This window comes from Capra hircus, chromosome 18 (genome assembly GCF_001704415.2).
Source record: "Capra hircus breed San Clemente chromosome 18, ASM170441v1, whole genome shotgun sequence".
Lineage (NCBI taxonomy): Eukaryota > Metazoa > Chordata > Mammalia > Artiodactyla > Bovidae > Capra > Capra hircus.
The window spans coordinates 46,808,592-46,827,628 of record NC_030825.1 but is presented as its reverse complement, the minus strand read 5'-3'; the positions used below and the strand labels follow the sequence as shown (position 1 = coordinate 46,827,628).

Sequence of the window (19,037 nt, the reverse complement as noted above, 5' to 3'; positions counted from 1 at the left end):
GTGGCTTGATCGTGAGCTGCTCAGCCACACTAGGGCGTCTTCTGTCCTCCTTCAGGTCAGAGCAGTCGGGGGGAACGGAGGGAGGGAGGGCCCTTTCTCCCAAGGGAGAACCCAGCCCCGAGGCACAGGGATGGGTCGAGGCGGGGAAATCCCCAGACTGGGGAGTGAGGAGTCAGAGAAGCCTGGGGGCAGGAGGGATGAGGAGTCCCACCCCCACCTCAGGCTTCATGATGTCAGACTCTGCCCGTGCCTTTCCCAGGCAGGGACAAAGGCCCATTGAGAGTGGGGTGGGGCCTGAACGCCTGGGTCCCAGAGAAGAGAGGGACCTGGTGCGTGGGCTTTGGGGGAGGACACGGAGATCTTGGAGGACTCATGTCACAGCCTTCCACATCAATACCAGCCACATTGGAGTTGTGTGTCTAGTTTGGGGGGTCCACCATCTCTCTGGGTGTGAACTGAAGGCTGTCCCTGGGGGCGGGCTGCACAGGTGAGTGTGTCCCAGAGAGGGTGCTGTTGCTGAGATCTGCACCCGGGTCCCCAGCCCACAGGAGGAACTCAGGGACCTAAGAGCCTGTACCTGCAGAAAGGTGAGGTGCCACTCAGATCCAGCTACCAGTGCTGCCCAATCACCGGGTCTTTCCAGGCAAGGCAGGTTTGCTAGGATGACTGTGACAAAGCCTCATAAATCAGGTGGCTTAAAAAATAGTTTATTGTCTCATGGCTATGGTTTCACCAATAGTCACGTACGGATGTGAGAGTTGGACCATAAAGAAGGCTGAGCGCCAAAAGACTGATGCTTTTGAACTGTGGTGTTGGAGAAGACTCTTGAGAGTTCCTTGGACTGCAAGGAGATCCAACCAGTCCATCCTAAGGGAGATCAATCCTCAGTGTTCATTGGAAGGACTGATGCTGAAGCTCCACTACTTTGGCCATTGATGCTAAAGCACCAACTCACTGGAAAAGACCCTGATGCTGGGAAAGATTGGGGCAGGATGAGAAGGGGACAACAGAGGATGAGATGATTGGATGGCATCACTGACTCGGTGGACATGAGTCTGAGCAAACTCCAGAAGATGGTGAAGGAGAGGGAAGCCAGAATCAGACACAACTCAGCACTGAACAACAGCAACAGATGGTCTCATGGTGCTGGAGACTCGAGTCTCCACATCCATGTGGTGCTCTCCTATATGTGGGTCTCTGTGTCCAAGTTTCCACTTTTTATTAGCACACCAAACCTACTGGATTAGGACCCACCTAATGACCTCATTTTAATGTGATTATCCCTGTAAAGACTCTATCCAAGGACATCCCTGATGGTCTAGTGATTAAGACTCTGCACTTCCAACACAGGGGGATTTGATCCCTGATGCAGGAACTAAGATCGCACATATTGAGCCAAGCAATCAAAAGAAGAAGAAGAAAAAAAGACCTTATCACCAAATAAGTTCACACAATTGCATTGGAGGTTAAGACGCCAACATTTACGTTTAATTAATTAATTAATTTATTGGCCATGTGGCTTGCAAGATCGTAGTTCCCCAACGAAGGGTCGAACCCAGGCCCCAGCAGCGAAAGCACTGAGTTGAGTTCTAACTACCAGACTGCCAGAGAGTGAAAGTTGCTTAGTCGTGTCCGACTCTTTGCGACCCCATGGACTATACAGTCCACGGAATTCTCCAGGTCAGAATACTGGAGTGGGTAGCCATTCCCTTCTCCAGGGGATCTTCCCAACCCAGGGATCGAACCCAGGTCTCCCGCATTGCAGGCAGATTCTTTGTTTCATCTGAGCCACCAGGAAAGCCCTGCCAGGGAAACCCCAGCATATAAATTTCAGAGGGACCTAGTTCAGTCTGTAACAGCAGGAGTTCAGATTTCTATGTGAAATATCTCAGTCTTTAGGTATTTGCCCAATTTTTACCTAAAACATTGTACAGGCTGAGCAAAACTCACCTCAGGACAGAATCAAGCCTTTGCGCCCCCTTGCTCCACATGCTCTTGACTGGGAGCAGGTGGTTGGTCTAACCCAGAGGCGGGTGCTCTGTGCCGTCAGCCAACAACAGGAGTCTCCGAAGTCTGGCCCCCAGGCCAGCAGCAGCAGTATCAGCTGGGAGCTTGTTAGAAATGCTCATTCCAGGGCCCCACCCTGGACTTGCCAAGTCTGTCTTTCACTAGGCCTTCTGGGAGATTTGGGTGCACACTGATGTTTGGGTACCTCTGCTTCCCATCACTAGGACCACCTGGAGGACTGGCTAAGCTGAGAGAAGAGCACTGGTGTGGGGATGATCCTGGTGGTCCAGTGGCTAAGACTCTTCGCTCCCAATACAGGGGGCCCAGGTTCACTTCCAGGTCAGGGAACTAGATCCCACATGCCGCAACAAAGATTCCGCATGTCACAATTAATACCCGGTGCAGCCAAATAAATAAATAAAAATAAATATTTTTTCAAAAAGCCCTGGTGTCATCAAACGAAATCAGCGATTTCGAGTTTCCCACCTCCGGGGTATTTATTCATGAGGAGGGTCTGAGAGGCCCCCACCTCCTCTGTCAGTACGAATGCTTCCTGTTGATGAGGCATTGGTCGGTTTCCAAAACCACTTCACACTCCTCTGTTGCTGAGCATCATGACAGTCCAAAGAACTGAGGACTCTAGAAGCTTCTCTCCTTTTACACATGAGGAGGTGGGGTTTCAGAGTGGGGCGAGGACGCCTGAGAAATCCCACAGCTGAGAGGTGCAGCCAAGCTCCCCACACAGCTCTTCCTCTCCCTGTCCTTCCATCTCTGTTTAGGAAAACCTCTGGCAGAGGACGAGCCTCTTGTGGCTTCCAAGGCAGAAGCTGATGGTGTGCAGAACCAATCTGGCTCCCAGCTGGGTTTAGCTTGGCTCCCAGACTGTTGATTTTTTAAAAATTGGATTCCTTTCATCAGTTGCCAAGATTTTAGGAATCAGGAAATTTCACATAAAAATAAGGATCGCCACCTTCTTTTGGAAAGTAGCTCTAGTGATGTTTGGCCTGCCAGTGGGCTCGGCAGCCCTGCCTGGCAGGCCTCACTGAAGAGGGCCCCCAGCCTCCCCACTCCCTATCTTCACACGACACTGAGGCCAAGCGGCTGGGGCCCTTTATCACCGTGCGAGCGCCGATGTGCTCTCACGGGCTAAGATGATAATGAAATGCATCTTGCATCTCCTCTTCTGTCAAAAGTGGGCAAATCTCATAAATTGAGAGGAATGCAGTTTTCAAGAAGAAAGGGAGGGAATTCAAGCCCTGTGGAGGTGAATGGTATTGTCCTATGGGTCCTAGGCCAAGCGTGTCCTAGCTGAGAGCATACAACTGAAGACGCTCCTGTGAAACAAATCCATCAGGCCTCACTCATTTATTGCACCTGTCTGCTCCCTGAAGGCCAGTGGTTCTCAAACTTTTTGGTCTCAGGACCCCTTTATACTCTGAAAACTTGTTGAGAACTTCAAAAACCTTTTGTTCTAGTGAGTCATCTTTATAGTTGCTTTAGAAACTATTAGAAATTGAGACTAGGTGTTTTTTATCTTTTATTATTTTTTTGGCTGCACTGGTTCTTCGTTGCTGCGAGTGAGCTTTCTCTACTTGCAGCCAGTGGGGGCTACTCTCTAGTTGTGATGTGCAGGCTTCTCAATGCTGTGGCTTCTCTTGTTGTGGAGCCTGGGCTTAGCTGCCCCACAGCGTGTGGGATCCCAGTTCCTGTAGCAGTGATTGAGCCCGAGACTCCCAGATTGTCAGGCAGACTCTTAACCACGGCATCACCAGGGAAGTCCCGAAACTGGGACAGTTTTACAGCACCAGACGCAAAGCATACCATCAGCTAGCTGTCAGAAGGATAAGATCAACACATGTCATGGGGCCTCTGGAGAGCTCCACAGTCTGTTCTCAAGAGAATGAGTGTGAGAAAGATAGGTAGCATCTTTAGTTTTCTCTACTTTGTGGGGCCCTGGAGGAGTCCCCAGACCTTGCTCTGAGAACCCTTGCTAGGGATCTGAATTTACCTCTGTTTTTTAAGAAGATTTCAAAAAGGAAACTTGAACTTTCACTCCCTGCTGTTGCAAAGTAAATTCAAGGTCTTTTGAAGTGGGGGAAGAAGAGAAAACATATCCTTCACCAAGCTTCCTTGCGACCTCCCAGTACACACAGACCCTGCACACCCCACTGAGGAGGACTGGCCCTCCGAGACAGGGCCCAAGACAAGCCTCTGGGCTAGACCTGGGCAGGGAGCAAAGAAAGCAGAGACTCTGGTTTGGAAAACAGGAGCTAGAACCAGCCTTTTTATTTCAAGACTATTGTTGGAGGGCAGCAGGAATAAATAAAGGAGGAGGGCACGGCGGGGGGGGGGCGGTTTGGGGGGCGATCTACGTCTTGCAGCACATCCCACACGTGCCTTTGCGACAGCAGCCGCAGCAGAAGATGCAGATGGGAAAGTGGGTGTCTCGTCTCCGCCTCTGGAGCACGGGCTGTGGGAAGGAAGGGCAGTGAGCCGGGCGTAGGGGGCACAGGAACGGGAAGGTGGGCGAGGCTCAGAGGGGAGTCCCAGGGGCTCTCACCGTCAAGCCAGCTGCTGCTCCAGCTGTGTGCTGAGTTTGGAGGTCTGTGAGCTGTCGTGTCTGTGAAAAGCGAAAGGGGGTACTGATGACGGCAGGGCCCTGGCAGAGCTCTCAGTCTAGCTCCCCCGGAGCAGTGCCTCCCCAGGGGTTGGAATCTCCTGGCTCAGCTGGAGTCCCAGGAGTGGCCTCTCGTTTGAACCTTTCCTCTCCTTCCCACGGGCGGTTCTCCTGTCTGCAAACATCCCAGATCTGTCCCCTTCTCTCTGTACAGCTGCTCACTCTTCCATAGGACCCTCCGTGGCCGCCCCATCCCCACCCTGTATCTTGCCCCTTACAAGCCGTTCCCCACGTGTTATCAGTCAGATCTCAGCTTTCCCCATTCCCCAGGCCTGCAGGGCTTCCTCTGCACTTGCCTACAAGACTTGGCACGGCCATCCCTTGGTCTCATCCCCAGTTACCATCTCCTTCACTCACCCAGCCCTCTGCTCCTCGGGTCCACCGTGCTTGCCCCCACCTCTGTCTCTGCTGGCTGCCCCCTTCTCTTATCCTCCCAAACACAGGTCAAATCACATTTTCTCACAAATAGCCAACCCCCACCATCACTCTCCCACCATCTTTTACGTTATTCATGGAATAGCATTTCCTAAACACAAGTATTTCCTTGTTTTAAGTTCATTGGCTGGTTTCCTGCCCAGGATGTATGAGAATATTCATGAGAACATTCAAGCTCCATGAGACTATTACAGCTCAGTCACCGCTGTCTAGAACAGGACTTACTGCCGAGCAGGCCTCAGTAAATCACTGTGGAATTAGATCAGGGCTCCCCAGACCCTGCCGCCTGGTACCCCATCTCGGCGCTCTGAACAGCTGCCTGTCCCCACTTCCCTTGCCCTGAGCTCCGCCCCCATGCTGGGGGTCTCCCGCTGTCCTCTGCAGTCGTCTCCCAGGGGCCGTGGCGATTCCGGCTGCCCTCCGGGGCCCCAGGCACTGTGGGCTCTCACCTGGGGAGGGAGAACGGAGCCGCTGGTCAGGCTGAGCAGGACAAGGAGCAGAAGGCAGGTGGCCCGGGTCTGCGTGCTCAGTGCCATTGTGCCGTCTGTCTGGCCGTCCTGCCGTTAGGTCTAGGACCTGCTCTGGAATCTGGGAGCCCAGTTACAGATGCTTTTATGGGTCCTCCTGGGGGAGGTGGGGATGCGAAGCCCTCTCCCCTTTGGCCCGACTCATTTCCAAGAAGGTGGTGGCGCCGAAAAGGCGGGAGAGATAAGCGGGAACAGAGGTGACAGGGAACAGGGTTGTGTCACCCTCGGCCGGCAGAGGTGTGTCCAGGAGGTGGGGCAGACATGACCGCTGACACACGCCTCTAGTCAGCCACCTGGGAGACACTTTCCCCAACATGACATCACCTTGTTGACTTCAGGAAAAAGAAAATTCCCTCTTGCCCCTGCGGTAGAACGGATCGAAGGGCAGGAGTAAGGTTTCTTCCGCCCCCACCATTCCTGACCTCGTCATTCGTGAGCAGTATGACTGTCACTCTCCCACCATCTTTTCTATTATTCGTGAGCAGCATTTCCTAAACACAAGTGTTTCCTTGTTTTTAAGTTCACTCATTCCCTGGCCAGGATACCAGCTCCACGAGAGTATTCTCTCATCTACCTTGTTCACGGCTTGGTCACCACTCTCTAGGCTAGGACTTAATGGAGAGCAGGCACTCAGTAACCCACAGTGGCACTGGATAGAGGTTGGCTTCTGGGAAGGAACACTGGGGCGCCCATGCGCAGGAGCTCGTGTCCACAGGAACCCCCAGCACACATGGGGTTTCTCAAGGGTCAGAACCTTAAGTCGTGGCCCTGTGGATCTGGAAAATGTTCCTGTGAAGTTTTGGCCAAAGAGGACAGTGGTGACGGTAACAGTGAGCATCCGATGATTGCACCTCACAAGCCAACAGATACACTGACTCATTTCTGTGTTAACTCAGCCCATGCGACCTTGCCTCCGAGCAGCTCCTGCCCTCCCCATCCCCGGCTCTGCTCTGCTTTCAAGCCCTAGCTGCCTTCTCAGCCACCAACCCCCCGGCTTCCCAAACCCTGCTCCTGGGAAAGGAGCCCACCATGCCCACCTGACTTTTTAATTAAAGATTTATTACTTATTTATTTATGGCTGCCCTGGGGTCTTTCATTGCTGCACATGGGCTTTCTCTAGTTGCAACGGAGTGGGGCTACTCTTCCTAGCGGTGCCTGGGCTTGTTGCGGTGGCTTCTCTTGTTGCACAGTAGGGGCTCTGGAGTGTGCGCGCTTCGGTAGTTGCAGCGCACAGGCTCAGTAGTCACGGAGCATGGGCTAAGCTACCCCGTGGCATGTGGATTCCCAGACTGGGGATCAAACCCATGTCCCCTGCATTGGCAGGTGGATTCTTAACCACTGGACTCCCATCAGGGAAGTCCAGAGACTCATCTTCTTTACTTTTTAGGGGGAGGAGCTGAAGGCAAAGATTTAAGACACTGCCAAAACTTGGTCAGCCAGAGGCAGAGTTGGGCCTCCACCCTGGGTCCTGTGTCCTCATCACCAGGCTTTCCTGCCTCCAGAAAACACAGGAGGGCACAGTGGGTCTGCTGGGCCGTGTTTGCACTGGCTCAATGAGCGCACCGTGTGCAGCCCAACTCGTCGGGAACATCATGTGGGCACCTTGAAGCCCCCACTGGTGGGTGTACTTACACCACAGACACTGGCAAACACCACAAATCAGGCTTTCCTTTGGAGGGCTGGCTTCCTGCATACGATGGAAGAGGAGCTGAACCAAGGATGCCTGGCTATGGCAATCTCATTGCTACAAATGACCTGAACCATCTTAGGGTGCACACGGCCCAGGGGAACAGCAGATCGTGACTCCAGAGATAGGCCCTTGGCCATCTTTTCTCTCTCACTTCTGGGCCATCCATTGACAATGCTATGAGCCTGGGGATGGTGCTGCCAAGGAATGATCTCTTCTTCCTGGCCCTGAACTGCTGCCAAGGCCCACTTGAAAAGCATGAAAACAGGGGACCCTGGGAAGTAAGTTTCCTGCCATCTGTTAGGCTCCCCCAGCTGCACACAGCCTCACACTCCAACAGAGGAATGGCCAGGACAGGAGACAGGGCTCTCAGAGGGAAGGAAGAAAGCAGCCGGGGGTATCCGGGATGGGTGCGGGGTGGCGAGCTCAGCAAGGTGACCAGACCTAGATTCTGGGAGTGGCTGGAGTTGCATGGGGGCTGCATGCTCACCCACAGGGAGACACAGCAGCACCCCCCAGGCATCACTGCATCATCTCAGCTCAGGCCAGGTTTCATCATCAACCAGGGGCAGGGGTCACAGCACAGGCGCCAGAGTCGCGGTGCAAGGCGACAGGCTGACGGGCCAAGCCTGGCTTCCTGGCCATCTGCCCTCCCTGAGGGTGGGGGGCTCAAGGCCAGGCCCCACCATTGGCTGGTGCAGAGGGGAGGGCGTTAGCCCAGAAAGGCAGGGTCAGGAGATAGTGCTGATTTTAGGAACCGGTGACATGAAAGACCCCAGTCTCTCCTCCAAAAGCACGTGGCATATCCTTGACCCTGGCTCCCCCTGCCCCCCACACCACATATGCACCACCTGGGGCCTCAAAGACACTATTCACTCCTTAATTCCTCCCTCTGCACAACCAACAGACGGGGCCCCAGGCGGCGCGGGATGGCCGGGACTGGCACACAGCCACGGACAGAAGAGCGAGGCCCTGTCCCCGGGAGCCCTGCATAGACCCCGGACCCCTCCCCACATCTGAGATGGACAAACACGCAGACAGACAAGGCGGGGCCACATGGGGCCAGTTTATTGCAGTTAAATACCTCTCTCTCTCTATTTTTTTTTGTCCATTTTTTCCATAAAGAAAATTAGAACACACTCACACACCCAGAGGGGAGCAGGGTTCCAGAAACAAGAGGTGGGGTGGGACGTGGCCTCCCTGCTTGGGTCCAGGCCCCCCCGCAAGACCCCCTCCTCCCCATAAGCACCCTGGTCTCAGTACCTCGAGAGTCCGAGGAGGCAGCGGGGTGTGGCAGGGGCTCTGTCCTCCTCCCTCTGGCCTCCAGGTGAGACCACTAGAAGTGCTGGGTTGAGTGGGGGCCGGGAGAAGGGAGACGGACAAATGGGGGAGGGGATGTGGTTTCCAAATTGAGGAGGGCGGTGGGCGCTTATCCACAGAAATGCATTATTTCTCCCCATTTTTTTTTTGTTAAAAATCTACTATAAAAAACGCAGCTGGGGGAGGGGCGTCTGTCCCTCTCTGTGCTAAGGGCTGGGGAAGGGGACGGTGGGGGCCCAGAGGCGGCCCCCGCCGCACGGGAGGCGGCGTCACTGCCGGGCGCTCTCGCCCACCATCTCCAGGTTGCGCTGCTGCAGCTGGGCACGGAGCACGGCGTTCTCGTTCTTCAGCTCCTCGATCTGCCAGACACGGGGGACAAGCAGCCAGAGCTGGTTCCCTGCGTCCTGGGGTTCCTGGGCACCCCCTGTCCCGGCCCTCGCAGCCCTGGGGCTCACCTGTTGCCGCAGGAGCTCATTGTCCATCTGCAGCCGCTCGGCCTCCTTGAAGGTCTCCTGCATGCGCTGGTTGGTCTGGCGCAGCTCCCGGATGTAGTCGCAGGCCTTCGACAGGATCCCTCCTTTACTCTGGGGGGTGGTGGGCATGAGCGTCAGTGAGCACTGCCTGGCAGCCGATGCCCACCAGTCGTCTCAGCCCGAGACGACTCCCATGCCCAGCACTTAAGACGGAGTCTCTGCAAGGGGGTTGGGGGACCAGGGGGACACTCACCGCTCCCGTCTTGCTATTATCTGCATTACAATCTGGAATGATTTTTGAAAGCTGGACGATCCAGTTGTTGATCTTGTCCCTCCGCCTCCGCTCCACTGTGGCGAGAACAGTAGGAACAAGGCTATGTCCACAGCGCTCCCTCTGTGCCCGGGCGAGTCACCTCCCAAGGCAGATGCCACTAGAGCTGAGGCTGCCGAGGCACAGCCAGGCCCGCCTGAGGTCACATGCCCAGCAGTGCAGGGGCCCGACCAGAACCCAGGCAGCCGGCTCTAGCCCGCTCCACATGGCTCCTCAATAGGAGCCAAGAAATGCAAGTGCCACCCTCAAGTGCCACATGTACCCTCAGGGAAGCATCGACAGCTGAGGGGCTGCGGGGTTTGTTCTGTTGGTTGGCCCAGCAGGTTTTGAAAAATTTGAGTCAACATTTAAAAATTATAAAAGTTCACGTAACAACTGGCCTCTTTTGAAAAAAGGAGTTGTGGTGTAGTGGGCACATGTCCCTGGGAGGCAAGAAGGGGCCAGAGTCCGTGCACACAGGACCCGGGTGACCCTTTCCAGTCCCCACAGCCCCTGAACTTGATTCTCCATGGCGGTACTCATGTATCCCAGGTTACGGACCCCACAGTCCTGTTTTCCTCTTCATCATTAAAATCCCAGTCCGACCACATCTCACTCTACTTACAATCCTCAGCTTCCCTGGCTGGCACTGCAGTTCTCAGGGGCCTGGCCCGTCATCAGGGTACTCACTGGGTCACCCAGAAACACCGCGAACCCTATCTTGAAGGCCAGGTTTGACAAGCTACTGGCAGATTTTACTTGGAAAGTCCAGATGTGTGATTTATAACACACCACTGTCTCACTCTGTCTGCTGAGTTGAGAGGCAGCTGCCCTCTGCAGACAGGGCTTCTATGCATCCCTGCTGTGGCCTGTCATGACTTATGACAGTGGCCTGGGGGCTGCCTGCACTGCAGCCTGAGACCCCTGGTTTGGGGCTCACTGAGAAAGCTGTCCCAGCCTTTCCTCACCTTCTAAGCACAGTACGAGGCACTGCTAGGGACACACAAGAAAGCCCAGTGGGCCCCACACTCTCACCTACTGCCAAGGCCGTCCACGGACAGATGCAGGTAGGGAGGGGAGACTGTGGATGGGATTTGGAAAGGAGGGTAAAGGAGGGTATTTTCTCAGGTTTGGGTGACTGGGGAAGAGGGTCGGGATGCGAGTGAGAAAAGTGGGGTGGGCCAGAAGGCTGTCCCTGACCCCCTCTCCTCCTGAGGCCTGCACTGCCCCTCAGCCCAGCTGTTCCCTCAAAGAACGTGCCTGGCCACTAGAGGAAAACCCGACTGTCTTCCCCCGGCGCTTGCTTTTGTCCACTCGCTGCTGACCAGTCCTTTCAAGTGCCCCCACTCTGGCCTGGGTGACAACACCCCCCCACGTGGACTTGCTTCCTCCCTCATTCTCCTCTCTTGCCTCCCACAACCTCCCTTTACCACAGGAATAAGAATACTGCCCGGTATCGAGCTTTACCTGACCCTGGCCCTGGGGTAGTACACAGCCATGTGCCCCATCACTACCCTGAGGAGTGAACCTTCCCAGCCAGGGCGGCCATGTCTTACGGTCTTTGGGGATCTGTGGCCCCAAACAGCAGCGAAGCTGAGTCCGCCCCGGCCTCCACATCCATTCTGAGGTGCCAGCTGAGGAGCTCGCGAGCAGACAGCTGCCCTTCGCTACTCTCCTGCAGTCTGGCACCCTTGAGCCTGGGCCCCATGCTGCAGCCGCATCCCATGTCCACTCCTTGCTTCCTCACTGGGGGCTGGGCTGGGGGCAGGGGACACCTCTAGCTCATATTCACTTCTTCAAAACTTACTGCTTGCCCTACTGTGTGCAGGGCACTCAGCGAGGCCAGAGTCCATGGCAGACTCAACTGCTGTTGGACTGGCACTCACAACACCAACGTGAAATTCACGTGAATGGGAGACACTGACATGACAGACTGGGAGTTACAACTGAAGACAGCACCCAGTGCCTGGGGAATGCCAGGGCGCAGTACTGCTTTCCGCAAGAGTGGGGGGGCCTGTCTCTTCAGAGAGAGGTTCAGAACGGAAAGATGGGGGCTGGCTTCCGAGAGGAAGGACCGTAGGCAGACAGGCATCATGAACCCTAGAGAAGGCGACATGGAAGCACTCTGGCGGGCGCAGGAGTTGGGGCAGGGGGACAGGAAAAGGTGGCAGAAATAGGTTGAGAAGGCCCTGAACGCCCTGTCAGTGGGTCTGGGCCTTGTGTGCTCTTCCCCGAGGGGTCTAGCCCTCGAGTCTGGGGCCCCGCTTGGCCTGTGGTCAGGCCTGTGGCGTGGGGAGACTACTTCAGCACAACCGAAACGGAGGAAGACCAGTCAGAACCAAGGCCGCGCCTGTTCTTCAGAAGGCGTAAGCCACAGCCGTATAACATTCAAAACACGGCTTAGAGCAAAACCTGCCAGGACTCATGGGAGAGATGGGCAAATCCACGAACGTAACTAGAGACATCAACACTCCTCAGTAACTGACGGACCGAGCAGACACAAAATCGGAACACTGTCGGCCGACGTGACCTAGTTACCACTGATGGAACACTCCACACACACCCGCGGAGATGCCTTTTCAAGCACACACAGAAACTTTCACCAAGGTAGACTGTATTTAGGGCCGTAAAATAAAGTCTCAGTAAATTCCAAAGGACTTCAGTTATACACAGAGTATGTTCTCTGATCACAACAAAACTCACTTACAAATCAGTAACAAGAAGATACCAGGGGACTTCCCTGGTGGCCCAGCGGTTAAGAATCTGCCTGGCAAACGCAGCAAGCTGGGTTCAACCCCTGCTTGGGGAGCTAAGACCCCACGTGCTGTGCAGCAGCTAAGCCCTCACACCACAACTACAGCGTCTGGGCACCGCAACGAAAGATCCCACATGACGCAACAAAGGCCCAACGCAGCCAAATAGATAAATGTTCAAAAAAAAAAAAAAGAAAAAAAGATATCCAGAAAACCCATAAACATTCCTAAGTTAAACAACACATTTCTAAATAATCCCATGGGTCAGTGAAAAAATAATCAGGAAAACAAGAAACATTCCAAATTGAATAACAAGAAAACACAACGTATCCAAACGGCACGAAGCTAAAGCAGTGTAAGACTGAAATCTGCAACTATGAAGGCTTATGCTGAGAAGAAAGAAAGGTTTAAAAATCGTCTTAAAAAGCTGGGGGAAGACACCCAGCAAACTAAACCCCAATTAAGCAGAACAAATAAACTGGTCACAGTATGAGTAGGAACCAATGAAATAGAAAAAGCAACTAAGAAATTAGTTTTCACGTAAAGACCTGGATTTCTGGCTTCTTCTGAGGTTCTGGTAACAGTGAGCCCAAATCCTGACACGGCAGCAACGGCAAGCACTGTGAGACCACCTTTCAGGCAGGACAGACACACTGGCCCCCAGTCACTGCTGGGGACCACCACTCCCCTTTCTGCTACACCAAGTATACTGACTTCCTTGGGGGCCCTGAAGACATCTGCCTGCGGCCCAGAGATGGGCCCCTGTGATATCAAGAAACATGGGAAAGAGGGAAAAGCAGAAAAGGTCGATTGGAGGTCCACTTTGGCACAGCGTCTCGGGTCCTGCAGCTGTGAGGGAAGAAGAGGGCAGAGTTGAAGTGGCCTGGCTCTCGGGTCTGGCTGGGGTAGTCATGACAGGGATCCCTCTTGCTGCTCTGGAAGAAGGAGGCTTTGGAAAGGAGGGACAACGGCAGGTTCGGTTTGGACAAGTTGAGTGTGAGATGCTTCCAGGACATCCAGCAATAGAAATTTGGAACAAACACCCCAAAATATGGGTCCATAGGAGCACGAGAGAGATGGAACAGAAAGACAGCTGTCGGCAGTGCACGGGGTAGGGGAGCCCTGGGAGGACATCAGGCAACAGTCTCATCTTTTTGGAGTCACATACTTTTCTGGAGAAAGCCCGCAGACCCTCTCCTGGGAGAAATGACACACACTAACATCTGGGGATAGGGACTAGGGGAGACTGACCATCGCTGGGCCTGATGTTTCACTCTCCTGACCACTGGAAGAAGGGGCTGGACCCAAAGAGGTACTAACAGCCAAAGCAGCTTCCCAACTTTACCCATCATCAAGAGTCACCTGGGGAGCTTGTTTTAGCACAGACTCCCAGACCCCCTCGGACCTACCCATTCAGCATCTTGTGAGGACAACCTAGAGATGGTGACCATTAACAAGCTTTCCAGGTGACCAGGAAGCCCTGCCCTCAGGAACAGGCTTGGAAGGAGAACCAGGGCAAGGAGAGTAGAAAGGAATGTTCCCGAGAGGAGGGGAACGAACAGGGCCAGATGCTTGGAGTGCAGGCAGGAAAGGAAGCTAGTGGATTTGGCAATGAGGTCGTCATGGGTGACCTTAAATGGAGCCATTTTGGTAGAGAAATGAGCCAGACTGCCAAGGGTACAGGGAGGCTGCCGGGCAGAGGGTGGGTCAAACGTTCTGCAGGTTAGGACAGGGTGGGCTGGCTGCACCTGGTCAGAAAGGGCAAGGTCATGAGCAGGACTGACTTTTATAGGATGAGGAAGAGTCAAGACTTGGGAGCTGGATTAAGCCAGTGAGAGGCAGAGTGACAGTAGGATGGAGTGACTGGCTCATCTTCCAAGAGTTGTTTGCTGTGGTCTTACCAGGTAGCATGCTAGCCTGCGGGTAGCTGAGGGCTCACGTCTCAATGAGCCGCACCCTCACTATAAGCCTCATGTTAACACATTCGTACACAGGACGAAACAGGCACAGAGATGAAGAACCAGTCCAAGGTCACATGACGGGTATGTAGTACAGCTGGGACTGCCCGGGAGCCAACAGGAGACCCCTCAAACCCACCACACCCCAAAACCAAGCTCACGCTCACTGCTTCCCTTTAAATGAACCTGACCCCATCATAAAATCCTGATTCTTCAGCCTTGGCCTCTTCTCTCCTACAGCTTGTCCCCTCCCCTGACCCTCTTTCAGGCCCTGTCCTGTCTGAGGCCCACAGCTGCAGTCACCTCCTATTTTCCTAGCTTCTGGCATCCCATCACCCTTAGTATCCAGTCTCCATATACAAGCCCTCTGCGGACTTCCCCTCGAACCAGCACAAAGATCCAGGAGTAGGGGCCCTGGGAGGGCCTGTGACAAGACCCATGTGATCTGGCCCTGGCCAGTCCTCCCATGATTCTGCCAACTTCCTCTTTTCTTTTCTGAATTCTGCTCTTCTTCAATCACACCGAGTCTGTTCCAGCTTGGGCTGGGTGTTTGTACTTGCTTATCCCTCGCTGTCTGGGACTCTTCTTCAGGATTGTGGCCAGCCCATTCAGGCGCCTGCTCAAGTGTCACTTCTAGAGGGGCCCACAGAGCTCCCTGCCGCCATAACCCTCCAAGCCCTTACCAGCCTTATCTTCCTTCACGTGACACATGACTTACGTTCCCTGACGTCTTATTGCACTTTTGTGTTTCTGTCTCTCCCACCAGAATGAACACCCTCTGAGAGCCAAGGTGCCTGTTCCATTATCTGGGTGTATCTGAGGCCTAGAACAGGGGCTGGGACCTAGCACATATATGCTGAGTAAAGATCTGAACTCACCGAGCCTCTGAGAGCATAGCTGCGTCAGCCACCCCTCATCAAACACAGTGAGGACTCTCAAGGCCTCACCCTGACATTCAAGGCCCTCCTTGGCCCTCCCAAGCACTCCATAAGGAACCTCTGCTACAACCAAACCAGCACCCCCAGAGCAACCCTTCTCCACCCTGACTTCCTGCGCTTCCCTCTGCTGGACAGGCACTCCCAAAGGCCACCTCCCTGGGGAAATATCACCTGCTCCTCCAGCTGGTGTTCAGTCACACACTATCTTGTGTCACCCCGAGTTTCCTAAACACTCCACGCTAGGTCCCATACCTAGCACAGGGCATATACTGGCCAGCCTAGAATCCTCCTTCAGGAAGTATCTGCCAAACAACGGCTACTTGAGCGGAAGTGTTCCCTGGACATGTTCATGCTCTGGCCTAAGCCAGAGACACAGACTTTCTGCAATTTCATTTCAGATGCACTCTCTCTCAGATCAGAGCTACTTCTGGAAACCAGGCTGGCAGTGGGGTGGGGGGCTTGAGCAAACCAGCTGCCACATGGGAAAGCAGGTCCGGCTGCGCCAGAGCAGCCCAACTTTCCCAGAAGGGCAGAAAATCCACACATGAATGTGAAACTCACCACTTAAACTGCTGGTCATTACTTGAGAGTCCCCAGCCAGGATGACAAACACACTACAGCTCATGCCTCCTGCCTATATCTGCTCCTGACAAGGAGCCTCTCTGCTTCTGCCTTCCCAGCATTCAACCAACACCTCTTGAGCACTTGGATCAATAACCCGGCCACTGATCTGTGACTCCAAACACCCAGCTGGGGTTGAGCCCATGAGGCCCAGCAGCTCCTGCCTGACCTTACCTTCATTATGCTGAGCTCTCCTTCTCTCATCCCGTGGTGTTCTCGTTCCGTCAATTTTCCTAGAAGAGAATGGAAAAAATGGGTACATGTTACCTCCAGCCCATGTGTCCAAACACTTATTAAAGAGTCAGACTGAAAAATGATCTCTGCAAGACAAATAGATGTGTAGAGACAGATAAAGGGAGAAAATGGTATTTTCTTTACTTAACCTAGAAAAGCAGAAGCTGACCAAAAAATACACCAACTGCCTGCTGTGTATTCAACTGCCTGGTTCCCATCCCAGGAAAACCTCCTCTTCCTTAGGTGCCCACAATAGGCCCTCCCAGCGTTCCCTACTCCTGGGACCAGGTCTCCTGCACGTACGGGGAGTAGGGGTGTGTCCGAGGTGCAATTGTCCTCTGCGTTCCTGTCTGAAGCACGTCCTGGGGCGTCATCATGACATAGAACTGGCCTGCAGGGAAAGCAGGGGTTAGTGCTAAAACTGGGGGTAGAGTCAGAACTGGCTAGGGGTTCGGGGGGAGCTTCCCTCCCTGCTAGGCCTGTTGCCTCCCCTGCCTTCCGCCCTGGCCCCTTCCTTCCTTTACCTCCAGCCTGCAAGCTCTGGTCTGTGGTCTGTACGGACACAGCCGTGGTATCTCCCACACTGGACGCTGGGAAATAGGCAAACCGGGCCTCCCCACTGACAGCCTCAGCAGCCGGGCTGCCACCATTGCTGAAGGGATTTTGGATAACAGCCTAGGGAGCAGGAGGACAGAGGCCACCCTTAGCCATCTTTGCTTCCCAATCCCTCCCCTAGCCACCAAATGTGATGTTTACTGCATTCTCTACAGAGAGTGGGGAACCCCTGTGTCCCACTCTGCCTTGTGTCTCACAGCCCTGGAACTTGACAGATACTAAGCAATCACTTGGGGGAGCTGACCCACTTTCAACTCTAAGAGAGTGCCCTGTGACCATGATTCCCATTTCACAAAACAAACAAAAAAAGATGTTCCGAAGGTCTTGCCCCAGGTTTCACCGTGCAAAACAAGAGATCTGACCTGAAGGCCTGAAGGCAGCATCTTAGTTCCACGTGCCCCACCCCCTTGGCGCTCCCCAAGAACAAAGTCAGTGTCCAGTACCCCTTCTCCATTCCCCCAGAGGATGCTGGGCACCTACCAGTGGGAAGGGCGCTGCGGGACCTGAGGGCACAGAGGCAGCAGCGGGGCCGGGGCGCTGGGTGGCCCCATCCACACCCACCTGGGTCACAGCCTGCTGCCCCCCTGTGAAGGCAGCCGCAGACACGACGCTGACGGCGCCTGCTGTGTCGCCCTGGCCGTCCAGCTGACCATCAGTCACCTGGACTACGCGGTACGTCACCTGCAGGGGGCGGCAGAGCAGCGAGACCCGCGCTGGGGCCCGGGCAGGGGCCAGGTCCGAGCCCCTCCCAGCCCGCCAGCCCGCCGGCCCGGGACTCAACCCTCCACTTGCCCGCCGGGCTCCGGGCCCGCAGCCTCACCTGTCCTCCATTATTCTCTGTGCGGAACTGGTACTGGATGTTGTGGTCGCCGAACGCCGCCTGCTGGACGCTGGCAATGGCCACCGCCGTCTGCTCCTCCGCCCCAGGCCCGTCCCCGCCTGCGGTCGGAGGAGGGTCGCGGGGATGGTCAGAGGTGGCGCGGGCCAGGGCGCCCCCAGTGCCCTCCCGGGCGCAGGTCGCGGCCCCGGTGGGCCCCGCGAGCACTCACCTTCCTGCAGTTCAACACTCTCCTCTGCCTCGGGTCCCTTGTCGTGACTGCGGGAAGCACAGGAAGAAGAGGGGATCAGAGCTGCCCGCACCCCCGCTCCTTCGCCCAGGTGCAGGGCCCCCATCCCGCCCGGCCCAGTCTGCGACGGCAGCCTCTCGGGGACCGGGGACCGGGGGTATACGTGCCGGTTCCCCCTCCCTCGCGGCCTCCATTTTGAGCTGGGCCGGGCGGCCGCTCGGGATCATGGCGGCCCGGTCGCCAGGCCGAAGGGCCGGGACCAGGGCGCGCGGGGGCACGGGCCGGCCGGGCTCCCTTACCTGGCGGCGGCAGCAGCGGTGGCCGAGGCAGCGGGATCCAGACCCGGGTCCAGCATGTCCATGGGGGGGTGGGGGCGGGGGGGGCGCCGGGCCCGGGGGGGAGGGGAGGGGAGGGGAGGGGAGGGAGGGGAGGGGGCGGGCGGCCGGGGGGGCCCCGAGCCCGGCGCTCACGCCGCGCGGCAGGAGGGGACGGAGGAGACACGGGAGCCGCTCGCGCTGATCACGGGGACAAACAGTGGGGTCATGTGAGGAGGAGATGCCGCCGCCGCCGCCGCCGCCGCCGCCGCCGCTGCTCCAGCAGCCGCGTCCACCCGCTCGCCCGCCGGCCGGCTCCCGGCGGCTCTAGGCTCCCGGACGCAGCGCAGCCGCCCCCCGCCCGCTGCACGCGGCCCTCGGGCCTCCTTCCCTGAGTAGCCGCCGCCGCGACTTTTTTTTTAAACCCGGCCCGCCCTGGATGGCCGCCGCCTCTCCCCTGGATCGCCGGCTTGCGCGTCCGCCGCCCGGCCTGGCCCAATACGGCGGCGGATCGCTGCTGCAGCCGCGGCCGCTTTCTATTTTTTCCCCCTTTTTTTTTTCCTCCTTTACTTGAGCTGCGCGCGCGCGGCGGCGGCGGCGGCGGCGGCGCGAGCCCGGGGCCGACGCGCGCGAGGGGGGAGGGCAGCCCCTGGGGAGCGCGCGCGCTGTCTGTCTCCGACGGAGGGCGGGCGCGCGGGCTCAGGTCTCGGCTGGGAGAGAGGTTGCCGCCGCCGTCTCCGCGGCCGTCGGCCTGGCACCCGCCGGCAGGCCGACCGAGTGGAACGTGGGCCCGGATGGAACACCGGGGGACCTGGAAGAAGGCCTCTGGTCGCCGAGGACGAGGCAGGCGGCTGGGTTTGGAGACAGTAAAGTAGGTCGGGGGGGAGGGGCGGGGGAGGGGGCGTTGGGTGGATGGAAGGGAGCGCGCACGCGCGCCCCCGTCGACCGGACTGAAGTGCGCGAAAGCGGATGCCCCGGGCGCATGCGCACGTCTGGGCGGGGCCGGAGCGCGCACGCGGGGCGGGGCGGGGCGGGGCTAGCGTGGGGCACGTACTCCCGGCGGTGGAGAGTCGGCCGAGCCGGTCCTTTCCTCCTGGCTTC

At 56.4% G+C, this 19,037-nt stretch overlaps 2 protein-coding genes across 4 annotated transcripts; both read right to left on the bottom strand.

Annotated features, from left to right (window-relative positions):
* HAMP (hepcidin antimicrobial peptide) lies at positions 4,263-5,802 on the bottom strand. The gene is made up of 3 exons (XM_013971234.2): positions 5,569-5,802; positions 4,568-4,627; positions 4,263-4,477 (listed from the first exon to the last, which is right to left on the bottom strand). Exons 1-3 carry the CDS (start codon positions 5,653-5,655, stop codon positions 4,376-4,378), a joined length of 249 nt encoding a protein of 82 aa, XP_013826688.1. The 5' UTR covers positions 5,656-5,802; the 3' UTR covers positions 4,263-4,375.
* Positions 8,374-18,107, bottom strand: USF2 (upstream transcription factor 2, c-fos interacting). Of its 3 annotated transcripts, none has more exons than XM_018063373.1 (10): positions 17,922-18,107; positions 17,605-17,651; positions 17,376-17,494; positions 17,036-17,236; positions 16,465-16,615; positions 16,244-16,331; positions 15,881-15,939; positions 9,380-9,474; positions 9,109-9,237; positions 8,374-9,012 (listed from the first exon to the last, which is right to left on the bottom strand). In XM_018063373.1, the coding sequence occupies exons 1-10, from the start codon at positions 17,981-17,983 to the stop codon at positions 8,923-8,925; spliced, it is 1,041 nt and encodes a 346-aa protein (XP_017918862.1). In that variant the 5' UTR covers positions 17,984-18,107; the 3' UTR covers positions 8,374-8,922. The 3 variants fall into 3 exon arrangements, with proteins under 3 accessions (XP_017918862.1, XP_017918863.1, XP_017918864.1); XM_018063374.1 differs by having other exon boundaries at positions 17,117-17,236; positions 17,922-18,006; XM_018063375.1 differs by lacking the exon at positions 17,036-17,236.

Excerpts from the sequence above, each read along its gene's own strand:
- USF2 (XM_018063373.1), bottom strand. The coding sequence starts at position 17,983 with ATGGACATGCTGGACCCGGGTCTGGATCCCGCTGCCTCGGCCACCGCT. Across the intron at positions 17,495-17,604 it reads GAGTGTTGAACTGCAGGAAG|GCGGGGACGGGCCTGGGGCG; the intron begins GTGAGTGCTCGC and ends CTCCGACCGCAG. Across the intron at positions 9,238-9,379 it reads ATAATAGCAAGACGGGAGCG|AGTAAAGGAGGGATCCTGTC; the intron begins GTGAGTGTCCCC and ends ACCACCCCCCAG.
- HAMP (XM_013971234.2), bottom strand. The coding sequence starts at position 5,655 with ATGGCACTGAGCACGCAGACCCGGGCCACCTGCCTTCTGCTCCTTGTC. Across the intron at positions 4,628-5,568 it reads GCTCCGTTCTCCCTCCCCAG|ACACGACAGCTCACAGACCT; the intron begins GTGAGAGCCCAC and ends CGCTTTTCACAG. Across the intron at positions 4,478-4,567 it reads GAGCAGCAGCTGGCTTGACG|CCCGTGCTCCAGAGGCGGAG; the intron begins GTGAGAGCCCCT and ends TCCTTCCCACAG.